Raw genomic sequence first — 12,449 nt, 5'->3', positions numbered from 1 at the left:
AAAAAAGCTCGGAAAGATCGATTAGAAGGTTTTATCGGGCCGATGTTTCACCGGAGCCGGAACCAAAAATGCACTCTAAATCATCGAAAGTTGTCTATCTCTCGGCCGAGCAATTACAACTAGTTTCACCTTTCCGTTTTGTGCATTTCCACACCGCAGGACTTATCTGGAGCGAGGTGAAGCAGCTGTGGGACGTGGGCCTGCAGGAGTACGTGAACGATATGTGGAATGTGATAGACTTTGTGACCAATTCGCTGTACGTGGCAACGGTGGCACTGCGAGTCGTTTCCTACTTTGAGGTAAGTTTAAGGTACCATCCAAGCTGCTCGTCCAGAAATGGCAGGTATTTGTAATTAGGCATGGTTCTCAGTAAACTTTTATCTTGAATTTCCATCACGGCCCCGGAGGCAAAATGTCACACATCGTTCGTTGATATTCGGTCGGAAAAGTTAATTGGATTTTTGCCTGCTGTTTGCTCAAATGCTTCAGCTCTAAATGATCAACGAAAGTGGCGGGAAGTTGAAGTGTTTGTGGGGGCCACCAAGCTTCAAGAGTACTTACAAAATATCTTGCCGTAGAACTCATTTTCCTAAGGAAAGTTTTCGTTCGTTAGCTCGTTGTGCCGATGGTGGAAATAGTAATGATCACAAATGTTGTTTTCCGATGAAACTCTATCTCATTATAACCTTCCCGAACAACGCGAATTGAATTGGTAACACGTGCCCGAAGTCCATGGATATCTAGTTAGTGTTGAACAATTTCGAGAGACACTCAACAAGCCTTCCACTCCATGGTTTGGTAATTGCAGGTCCAGAAGGAGATGACGTACAACAAGTTTGCGGCGGACCTGCCGCGCGAAAAGTGGGACACCTGGGACCCGATGCTAATATCGGAAGGACTCTTCTCCGCGGCTAACATCTTCAGTTCGCTCAAGCTGGTGTACATCTTTTCGGTAAACCCGCATCTAGGACCGCTGCAGGTATCGCTGTCGCGCATGGTGATGGACATTATGAAGTTCTTCTTCCTGTACGTGCTGGTGCTTTTCGCTTTTAGCAGTGGTCTTAATCAGCTTCTTTGGTGAGTTTCTTTGCCATTAAAAAATAAGTTAAACTCGTCTAATGTTAGATTGACTGTCCTTTCAGGTATTATGCGGATTTGGAGAAGAAACGATGTCCGGATGTGTCCAATTTTTCCGGGCCCAATATCACTGCTACGGACCCAAATGCTTGCGTCGTGTGGCGACGGTTTGCTAAGTATGTAGTGGAAATGGCGATAAGCACAGCGGTTTGTTCAACTCAAACTGAATCGTTTTTCTCCAAACAGTCTTTTCGAAACGATACAGACGCTGTTCTGGGCCGTATTTGGGCTGGTCGATCTGGAGAACTTTGAGCTGGATGGGATCAAAATTTTTACCCGCTTCTGGGGTATGCTAATGTTTGGGACGTACTCGGTGATCAACATAGTTGTGCTGCTGAACCTCCTCATCGCCATGATGAATCACTCATATCAATTAATATCGGTAAGATGGTATTCCACCGAATCCAAAGCTCTTTCAGAGAATTAACTTTCCTCTCCTACGTTTTGCCAACCTAGGAACGTGCCGATGTCGAATGGAAGTTTGCCCGTTCGAAGCTGTGGATCAGCTACTTCGAGGAGGGCGGTACTTGTCCACCACCGTTCAACATCATCCCGACGCCGAAATCTCTGTTCTACATCTTCCAGTGGGTGAAGCGAAAGTTCTGCGGCCATTCGAAGGCAGTCAAGAAGGAGCACATGAAAACGATTCGAGTAAGTGGCGTACTAGTGCCAGGACGCTTCCGGACACAATTTTGGACAGATCAAAAACTCACACAACACCACAGAAATTACGCTAGAGAGCACATCCTTCCCTTTTGTGATGGTTGTACGAATATTAGCACCACCGATAATCCGCACCGGCAGACGGACACCCCGAATTGGCTTGTTCACGAACTTCCCACTAGATGGCGCACTTCCAGTTTTGTTAATGTGTGGTTTTACAATTTCTTTTTTCCGTTCTTTTCCCCGTTTTTTCCAACCTTTTTTCCCCCCTTGTGCTGTTCTGTGTGATTGTTGCTCACTAACCTCTTCTCTTTCCTACTTGGTTGCGGGAACTGGGTGACTGTGTGGTTGTGTGTGCGGGTGTGTTTGATGTGTGAATGCGTGCGTACGACATTTTCTTCCTCGCTCCCTTCTTTTTGCGGCTATTTGCTCTGGTGGTTTCGATTGCAATTCGTTTCAGCGGAAGGTAAAGCAGGCGAGCGAGCGCGACTTCCGGTACCAGAGCATCATGCGCAATCTGGTGCGCCGGTACGTGACGGTCGAGCAGCGGAAGGCGGAATCGCAGGGCGTCACGGAGGACGATGTGAACGAAATCAAACAGGACATATCGGCGTTCCGGTGCGAGCTGGTAGAGATACTGAAGAACAGCGGCATGAACACGGCCATCGCGACCGGGCAGGGTAGTGGGGTGGGTGGTAAGAAGAACCGGCAGAAGGAACGTCGACTGATGAAGGGCTTCAACATAGCACCACCACCGGCCCCGGATGCGGGACAACATTTAACGCCTGTTTCGGAGTTTATCTCACAGCTTCCGGATCATTCGCCGCACGAGCTGTTTGCGGGTGTGTTCGGACCAGGGCTAACACCGAAGAAAGCGCTGCATCAGGTGAACCCGATGCATCAGTATTCGTCCCAATCGCAGAGCTCCTTCGGGGAGAACAATAATCCTATCCATAAGTTGGCGAAGTTAGCGCCCAAATTCAACTCCAAGGGCCGCCCAGGATCACACAAGAAGCGTTGGGGTAAGAGCGAAGCCTTCTAATTTCTTGAACTACCTCGCTGTATCTTTACGTCTCGCTCTCTTTAAAGGCACTCTAATCGAAGCGGCTAAACATGGCAGTGTGTCGAAATTTATTGGACGCTCGCGATCGGAAGACTCGGTATGCAATCACGGCCCGGGACGGGGCGAATCGGCTAGCCATAGTAACAGCCCTGCCTCGGATGAAGCCATCACGGAGTCACCGTCCGATTCGAACCCAAGTCTCGATCGGCCCGACGTAGAACAGTGTCCCGATCCGCACAAAAACAATCAACGGAACCGGGACCGGCATCAGGACCGTCGGCAGCACGGTGGAAGTGATCGTACGCAGCAGCACAGCGGTAACGTAACGACGGCCAACGGGAAGAATGGACGCGACGCGAAAGAGCACGCGCATCACTATCATCTGCATTTCGGTGCGCTGGCAGCACTGAAGCGCAAGCGGAAAAAGTTCTCCAACAGCCGCAATTCCAGCCCGGTGCTGGAGCCACCGTGTGAGCTGCCGTCGGTGACGAATGCCGTCAACTTAACGGGTAATTCAAGCAGTAAGGTGAGTATGGTGATAGTGTTACGTGATGTTTGGGGTTCGGTTGCAGTGATTTATGTTCGTGCTGGGAAGACGATCATCGAGTTGTGCTGTGCTACACGTTATCACGTCACGCGTGCTAGTATTATTAAAATTTTTGTGAACTTCATATATGAGTATCACTGCTGAGTGCACCGCTGACATTGTTTTAAGTTTGACATGTTTTTATCATCTTGGAAAAGCCAGCAGCACGCGATTCAGGGTGTTGAAGTGTCCGAGGCATTCATCAGTCTTCTTGGAAATTATAGTTGCATTCGTGAACTTATGCCTGAATTTCTACAAACGGTTTTTTTTCAAATATTCTATGCTTACAAGCGTAAAAATAGGAAAGTCGTCAAATTCTCTTAGAAATGCCAACTTAAAATGAGTTATTGAATCTCTGGTAAAATTTTTGGAATTCAAGATTATTGGACTTGACACAACTATAAGCGCATTACCATTTTTGAAATCTATTTTTTATTAAGCAACCTTGAACCGAGTATGCCCGGGATAAGGCAAAGAATAAGGAGGAAATGCCTTTTCAATATGATTATAAAATTTACTCAACACAAGCGGTGTTGACAATACGGCACTGGACCGTCATTATTAATTATAAATAAATAAATAAAATAAACCTTGAACTTCGACTTAGTATGAAGGTCTTTCTCAGTATAGCAAGAGAATGTTATAATGTTCACGGTTACAGTTATTGGCGTCATCAAACAATATCGAGGTGTGTCTCCACCACACCATTCGTTCCGGAGCACGTACATCTTTCACTGAAACAATGACGCGACAATGATAGGCAACAAATAAATAACGCTTGCATTTCATTCCTGTCTCGCCACAATCAGGTACTGAAACGTGCTTCCAGTGTGCCGACGCGTGGTGTAAGTGATGAACCGGAAGCACCCGCCAGCGTACGACCGGCCCGTCACGAAGCAACGCAAAGCCAACAGCACTCGATCGAGCAGCAGCTCGAAGGTGCGGCACCATTAACGCCCTCCACCACGGAGGAAAGCGTTGACCAGCAACCGTCTGCAGCAGCAACTGCAGTACAACCGCAGACCACCCTGGCAGTGCACAAGCACCAGAAGATCATACGCGGTAGAAACAGCACCAACGAACCATTGCTACGTCTGCAGGAGCATCGCGATAGTAGTGATGGCGGTGCGGCAGGTGCCTGTGAGTCATCCATCGTTGGTGGTGGCAGCGGTGGATCATCGTCCGCCACGTCCACGTTACGTTCGGTGCCGAAGATACCGGGAGTAACGCCGTTAAGGGGCCATTTACACTCGCAGGGTTGGTTATAGGAGATGGCGATGCATCGAGCCGCTGGTTACACTATTTGTATGTAAATATAGTCGGACAGCAAGTATGCATTCAGTCGGCGTAAGGAGAGAGTAGAATGGTTGAGCTCATCGGCGAGTGTGTAAACTAGTCAAAAGCATCAATTCTAAACGGGGTGTGTGCGAATGTGAGGGGATGTGAGCAGCCATCAACGAGGGGTTGAAATTCTAATTGGAAATGGTTTAGTGGTCAGATAAATTCCTTCTGTTCGTGTTGATCCTCCCTAAGGGATATCTACTTTGTATGGGCCTAAAATAGGAAAAAACGAATGAATGGATGAGGTCTTGTGATCCTGTCAATTTCTCAGCTTCGGAAGGCGCTTACGGTTCGGAACTCTGCCGAACCGGATAGGATCCTTTGGGCGACGATGCTGAGATCTTAGACACGATCGAATGATCGGTAAAACAGTTAGAAACTGGAAAGGATCTGTGCTAGCTTTAAGGTAATAGGTGTATAACGATCACTTACAATAAGGGACCAGGTCTCTTGCGTGAAGTACTCGCACGTTCTAAGCGGCGGTCAGAGTAGCTGTTAAACTATCATTTGTTAATGCTATTGGAAATCGTACAGGAAACTCCTCCTCCCCCCCTCCCCCCCCCCCCCCCCTTCTCCACACATTAGGCCTCATATGCATACATTAAGGCATTCTCTTTTAACCGGTAGTCGTCTAGCTATGGTGTACGTACGCAGGCGAAATCAAAGTAAAAAATAGACAAAACAAGAAGCCCCGAGCACCTTTAACATTTCTCGATACATTTTAGCACGGTAAGCAAAACACACCACCACAATCCAAATATCGGTAACAGTGAGTTAAACAACTAGAATAGCAACAAAACTAGAAGCAAACGAATAATCAGCGATGGTTCGAGCGAGGAAAGCCAGAACGATGTGAACACGAAACATGCGAGTAGTAATCGTTAGTCGAAACATAAAAAAAAGCAGAAGAAATGTAATAACAAACAGAAATTAAAACAGAAAACTTAACACAAGAAGTAAAAAGGAGGCCTTATAATAACATGTAATACGATATGTTATATAAATATGTATGTATTACATTACAAAACAAAGAAAACAACAACAGAAAAGAAATGGAACAACTAACGATTAACAAAACGTCAACTCGCTTTCAAAGACGATTAGACATAATGAGGTAGTAGATAAAGAAGAGTTAAAAAACAATAAACAAGTTTAACTAAAAAAACGAAACTAGAAATGAAATGTTGATCAAAACTGCGTAAGAGACAGTAAAAAGAAGGAGAAAATAAAACAGAAAAAAGTAAACAATTTCATAGCTATAATCGAAAGGTAACATGTTCGGTAGGTAAATAACTTTAAGGGCAAGTGCATAAACTAAACGTAGTTTGGGAAAAAAGAAGAAGGAAAGGTAGAGGCGGGACTAAAAAAAAAACCTCTAAGCCCGTCATCGTTTAAGTGTAGAAGAGAATTAGTAAATTTAAGCACGGAAGTAAATAAAGTAGAAAAGAAAAAGAAACAAAGAAACTATAAATTATTTGAAGTAACAAAACGAAAACAAAAAAACAAGAGAACAAAAGAGTGCAAAAGCACCGGTTTGGAAATGTTAAATCAAACAAAATAAACATGTTAAGCGGGAGAAGGAAACGGGATGGTTCCAGTGAGATGTAACATAGATATTGGTGAAGAAATGTTGGACGATTTAGCAGGACAGACAAACGACAGTACGAGGGATTTGTTGCATATTTGTTGATATGTTTTGAAAGAAGGAAACAGAGAGGAAACAAAACGGTAATGAAAAGATGTTGAATTTTAGTAAAGCGGGAATTGAGGTTAAATTTTTGCAAAAGTGGTATGAATAGATAGGAACACAGCGTGACAGCGTCCAGCCGTCAATCGTCATTCTGGTGGAAAGTGCAGCGGAAATTCGGAATTGTAATAAATATCTAATTTATTTGAACACACGTGTTTTTGTCAACTTTACTTTTACCATCTGGTTTTTGCCCTTTGCCATCTACATCCGCACACTTTCGTTCATTCAATGCACGGGTTGCACTACAATTCATTACAAAAATAACTCTCACCCATGTCGCGATCGGTCAATTAAGAGGCGTCCGAGCGCCATTTCATTGATTCACTCGCAAATGAGATGGTTTGTTTTCTGGTTTATCTCCCCACTCTCACCTGCCAGTATTACACGACTTGGTTGAATGAGATTACTCAGCGCTCATTGTGTGTGCGGGCGCGCGTGCGCATATCTTTCTTACCGTACAGTGCGTTCGAAGGGTTCAGTCTCTTCTTAACCATCCGCTGCAAACCACACACAGTGGACACAGCCGGACAAGTGATACCGAAGGTTGAGGTGTAGCGGTGTGTTGTGATATCAGATTGTGAGTTTGTTTGGTAGTAGAACGCTTTTTTTGGCATTGCATGAAACCGAAGAAAAATCTCTCTAATCGAGAGAAAGTGTGTTCTCAATGGGAGATCTAGTCACGCCATGTTTGGTGAGCGGATGTCGCTAAAAGAGTGAGCCTCACCTACGTACTAACGGGTTTCGCTTTTCGTCCCAACAGGAGGATCATTTAGTGGTATATGCGTTGCAGTATTTGCTACTGTGCTTGTTTTTCTTTCCCGAGGTGCGTTATGTGAAGCAGAATGTCCGTGGTAGAGCATCATCCAACCGTACCGCGCACAAGGGTCTATCGGTGTACTTAGTGCTTAATGCACTGGTGGTTGTCATTGTGGCGGCTTACCGCCTAATCGACGATTCTGTAGCTGTCTGGCGAGATGGAATGGAGGTCTTTTCTTTGGTAAGTGGAATAGTATGCTAAAGCTGGATTTCTAGAAGACCTTCGGCCGATACATTGTATGGCATACGAACCAGCGTGAATTAGTAGGATACATACAGGAGGTGTGAGATTCGGACGCTTCTCTTATCAGTCTGGTCAGTAAGCAGGTTCACGCAATCGTACAAGATAAGAGCCTGAATCAACAGCTTCCAGCAGGCATGCAATGCATCTTACCTATCTCGTTTTTCTCTCTCTCTCTCTCTCTCTCTCACACACACACACACATCCTCCTACAGGTGGCCGTCCTCTTCCTTCAAATTTACGCCACGATTAGCCATGTGGATCATGTCTTCCTATTTACCTTTTGGACACTTCGATTGCTTGCCCTCTCGATAGACGTTGCGTTTGATCGCACCGAGGCGTACAATCTAGTGCATCTAATCCTAGCCTTCGGTTGGCTGTGCGGGTGCTTCGTTGGATCTCGATTTCGCAACAATAATCATTCCAGTACTTGTTCGCCTACGCCTCCCGAACCGAATCTCATTCGTAGCTGGTTCTTTTCCTGGATGAATGCCACCTACCGGGAAGCTCACCGTGGTAGTCAAGCGTTCTACGAAGGCAAACTGTTTGGGACGCTGCATGATGATTGTAGATGCGATACACTTTTGGAGCTGTACGAGCAAGCTAACGCAAAGCGTGGCTACACGGTGGTGGACGATGGCAGTGGACAGAAGGACCGGGAACGGCATCGATTTACTATCCGTCGGCTACTTGCACTCTTCCGTCGGGATATATTACGGACCGGCGTGAATCGGTTTGCACTGATCGTGTTTTACTTTCTCTGTCCCTATCTGCTGCGGTAAGTACCTTTCTCCGGTACTCGAAGCACGGTAGAGAATCGGCGCTATTTTTATCAATGAGCAATTTCTGAGGGAGTACTTAAGATATAGTAAAAGATTAATAGCACTATATTACACAGCCAACAGTGTGTCTCAACAAGTGTTTGCTATTACGAGCACTTGATGATGCACCGCCATGCACCAACACCCACTGAGGCTTTGTTTTGCTGAGCTGACTAACACATTTCCTTATTATTTTTATTTTAGAGTTCTACTTGAAGAAAATCAATCTCGTATGTATCAGAAGTGGATAGTGGTGGCATTGTTTTATGCATCGATAACGATTGCCATACTGAACACCCAGTACCAGCACGCCACACAAGATATCGGGCTGCGCATCAAGTCCATCCTGATGGGTGCGATCTACAGGAGCATTCTTGCCGAAGCTTCCACCTCCAACACGTCCAGCGCAACGCTCACGACGGACACGATGGTGTTTGTGCCGTTTGTGCAAGAAATTCATATGATGTGGTCCGGACCGCTCATCATCATCATTACGTTCGTTGCACTATGGGTTTGGGTCATAGGACCCAGTGGAGGTGTAGGTCTAAGCATTATGATGCTCGTGATCTACATGACCAAACGCATCGCACACAAGATCTCCAACCAAGAGAAACACATCAAACGCTGCAAGGATAATCGTGTACGTGTAACTACCAACTCGATCGAACAAATACAACAGATCAAGAGCGATCTGTTGGAAGAATTTTTCGAACAACAAATTGGCGATAATAGGCGAGAGGAGCTGCATCACATGGGAACGTTTATTTGCTACGATGCGCTCAAATATCTGCTCAGCATCGTTACCCCAACGATCGTTGCATGTGGGACGTTCCTGTTCATGTACTACGAGGGTAGTGGAGCACTGTTAACTGTGCAGTCAATGTTTGTGGCGATCGCACTATTTAACATTACGCGCTACCCAATGACGGTGTTACCGAACCTGATGACTAACTGGAGAATTGCAAACGAAAAGCTTGAAGCGATCAATGCGATTGTGTGCGGTGGTAAGAAGGAAGAGCCGAGCTTAAGGACACAAAAGAGCACAAAGCATAATGGAGCCCACAAAGGTAGCCTAGAGAAGATGCAGGACGTTGGAAATTCGCTCGTTGTTCATCTGGGAGATTCCATAGCGGATGCGTCAGGTGCGGATATTTTGAAGTTCGAGCGAGCACAGTTTTCTATCGGTGATCGGCCAATCTTGAGGGATATTAACTTGAAGCTGCGTGTGGGGACTTTTACCGGTATAAGCGGTACTCATGGTTCGGGGAAGACTACACTGTTGCGTGCAATGATTGGCACGGTCCGCAGAACGGCGGGCCTAAGCAGCATCATGTGGAAAAGGGTGTCCTACTGTCCACAAACACCTTGGATCCATAGTGGCACCATCCGGAGTAACATTCTGTTCGGGCAGGAGTATGAGCAGGATCGCTATGAGCAGGTCCTTCGTGTTTGCTGTCTCGAAGACGATCTAAAAACATTCCTAGACTACGACGAACGTGTTGTGAGTGAGGGTGGACACTCACTATCTGGTGGACAGGCACGGCGAGTTTCGCTGGCCCGTGCCGTCTACCGACGCGCTGATGTATATCTGTTCGATGATCCGCTCCGCTCACTGGATCCGAACGTTTCCCGCACGGTGTTTGAAAATGTGTTTAACCGTGACAGAGGATTTCTAGTCGGTTGTACCTGTGTGTTTATATCACACGAACCAGAGCATTATGCCATAGCGGATAGGGTACTGGTGATGGCCGAAGGTACGATCGAAAGGGTACTCAATCCTACCGAAATCGGTGATCAACTTGTTGATCAAATTGCACGAGAAGACCAGCTGGAAAGCGATCAGCAACAGGTGGCTGAAGAAGGTCCTAAGCGAAAAACTAAGCGTGCGAAGAAAGTCCACGGAAAGAGTAAAGAGAATTCCCGTGGTAGTGTTTCACTAAAGCTGTACATCAACTTTGCACGCCTACTCAAGCTGCCGTATTGTGGTGGCGTTGTGTTGTTGGAGGTATTGACCGTTGGGCTGGATATCGTCATCACTACGCTTCTAGCACAGTGGGCTACAAGTGACAAGCGGTCGAACGGAGATCTTCTCACTACTTTGGGGATCGTTTGTGTATGGTCGTTTGCTGTGTTACTGAAGACAGGATTACTGCAGTGGGGTGGCCTACAGTTATCAAAATTCGTTCATTCCCGAATGCTTGCCACCATTCTACGCCAACCGATGGAATTCTTCGATCGCAATGATTCAGGCGTGATTGTGAATCGCTTCTCGAACGATCTTAACATCGTGGATGTAAAGATCATCACCAATCTACGTGCAGTGCTGAGCGCTTCATTCAGTGTACTTGGAACATTAGGTCTTTTTGTCTTTAAGCTGTACAACAATATCTTACTATCTCTGCTGGCACTTACGGCAGCAGTTTTCTTAGTGTTTGGTCTGAAGCAATTGCTGAGCTACCATTTACAGGTGGCACGCACATTAAAACGTTTTGAGGCGAGTTCACGATCCCCTATCATACTGCAGTATAACGAAACGATCCAGGGTATCGATACGATCAAAGCGTACAATGCGGAGGGACGATTCCTGCGACAGTTCCTTGAACGGATCGATACGCATCAAAACTACATTTACTACAATAACTCCGCCAACCGTTGGATTGGCATCCGGCTAGAGTTTGTCGGTGCGATTGTTATCTACTATGTGGCGCTTCTTACCGTCAGCAATCAGTCGATGGTTGGGTTAGCTTTTGTGGGAATCATCGTTAGCTACGTGTTGCGCCTGATTCCATCCCTAAACAGCCTTTTGCTAGCGTCCGGCTTACTGGAAGAAAACATCATATCGTTTGAGCGTGTGGCACAGTATCTGGATTTGCCGCGCGAAACTAATGACGAAACGGGCATCGACTATCCAACTGCAGGACAAGAAAAGCTACCTGTTCGGGGACCGATCGAGTATCGTGATGTTTCGCTGACCTACTCCGATGGATCAACGGTTCTTCATAACCTCACACTTACGATTGGTGAGGGCGAAAAGTTGGGAATCGTTGGTCGAACTGGTTCGGGTAAATCGAGCTTTATTGGGACATTGTTCCGGTTTTACCCTTCCAATACATCCGGTACCATTCTCATTGCTGGTGTAGCCTTAAAGGACATATCGCTCAGGAAGCTTCGCACTGAGCTTACTCTCGTGCCTCAAAGTACAAGCTTATTTGCAGGGCTGGTACAAAATTTCATTGACCCATGGAAGACTCATACGATCGAGCAGCTGCAAACAATTATGCGCCAGTGTGAGCTAGGTAATGTTAGCTTAGGCGCAACGCTGCAAGAACTTTCCGACGGTCAACGGCAGCTTTTGTGTCTGGTGCGTGGTCTGCTGCGTAGGAAACCGATCATCATACTGGACGAAGCCACCTCGGGGTTGAATGCAGACACGGAGGATCTTATACTGAAGGTGTTTCACAAACAGTTTCACGATCGTACCGTACTGATGATCGCACATCATCTGAATACAGTGAAGAGCTGTGATCGTATACTGTGGTTGCAGGAAGGGCGTGTTCGTAAAATTGCTCCACTGCACGATTACACGGCAGAGGAACGTGCCGAGCTGGGGTTCCGAGATTAGTACTTAAATGTAACGGTTTGTGATATTTTAATCCCAGCAGCCCACACTCATTATTTTTCCATGGATTTAGCCTTACGGATTCATCGGTTCACATTCGTGTATCTATTCATATTTCTATATTATTTACAAAAGTATTTTATATGAAGAAACGATGTACTTGAAGCAGAAATGAGAAAATAAAATTAAAACGTTTATGACAATGTTTTTAATGCGTATCAATTTAATACAATTTAAATAAAATTGTACACAATTTACTTAATCGTTTAGAAACAATAAAAGTTGTGTTTTAGGCAAAGAATAAAGAAGAAATGCCTTATCAATATGATTATTAAATTTATTCAACACAAGCGGTGTTGACAATACGGCACTGGACCGTCACTGGAATTAATTATAAATAAAATAAATAAAT

At 45.7% G+C, this 12,449-nt stretch overlaps 2 protein-coding genes across 4 annotated transcripts in view; both read left to right on the top strand.

Moving 5' to 3' along the window:
• The window catches only part of LOC126563864 (transient receptor potential-gamma protein), a 46,470-nt gene extending 41,745 nt beyond the window's left edge, over positions 1–4,725 (top strand). For all 3 annotated transcript variants that reach the window (XM_050220644.1, XM_050220643.1, XM_050220642.1), the window contains 8 exons: positions 160–299; positions 809–1,077; positions 1,143–1,253; positions 1,324–1,519; positions 1,594–1,788; positions 2,261–2,822; positions 2,890–3,389; positions 4,259–4,725. In XM_050220644.1, coding sequence (XP_050076601.1) covers positions 160–299; positions 809–1,077; positions 1,143–1,253; positions 1,324–1,519; positions 1,594–1,788; positions 2,261–2,822; positions 2,890–3,389; positions 4,259–4,717 — 2,432 coding nt within the window. In that variant the 3' untranslated portion in view covers positions 4,718–4,725. The remainder of the gene's footprint in view (positions 1–159; positions 300–808; positions 1,078–1,142; positions 1,254–1,323; positions 1,520–1,593; positions 1,789–2,260; positions 2,823–2,889; positions 3,390–4,258) is intronic.
• A 2,479-nt stretch (positions 4,726–7,204) lies between these two features.
• LOC126560531 (ABC transporter C family member 8-like) lies at positions 7,205–12,061 on the top strand. The gene is made up of 4 exons (XM_050216489.1): positions 7,205–7,231; positions 7,301–7,537; positions 7,813–8,375; positions 8,623–12,061. The coding sequence occupies exons 1-4, from the start codon at positions 7,205–7,207 to the stop codon at positions 12,038–12,040; spliced, it is 4,245 nt and encodes a 1,414-aa protein (XP_050072446.1). The 3' UTR covers positions 12,041–12,061.
• The last annotated feature ends 388 nt before the right edge of the window (positions 12,062–12,449 follow it).

This window comes from Anopheles maculipalpis, chromosome 3RL, assembly GCF_943734695.1.
Source record: "Anopheles maculipalpis chromosome 3RL, idAnoMacuDA_375_x, whole genome shotgun sequence".
Classification (NCBI taxonomy): domain Eukaryota; kingdom Metazoa; phylum Arthropoda; class Insecta; order Diptera; family Culicidae; genus Anopheles; species Anopheles maculipalpis.
Note: the sequence above shows the minus strand (reverse complement) of the source record. Positions and strands in the feature narration are given on the sequence as shown.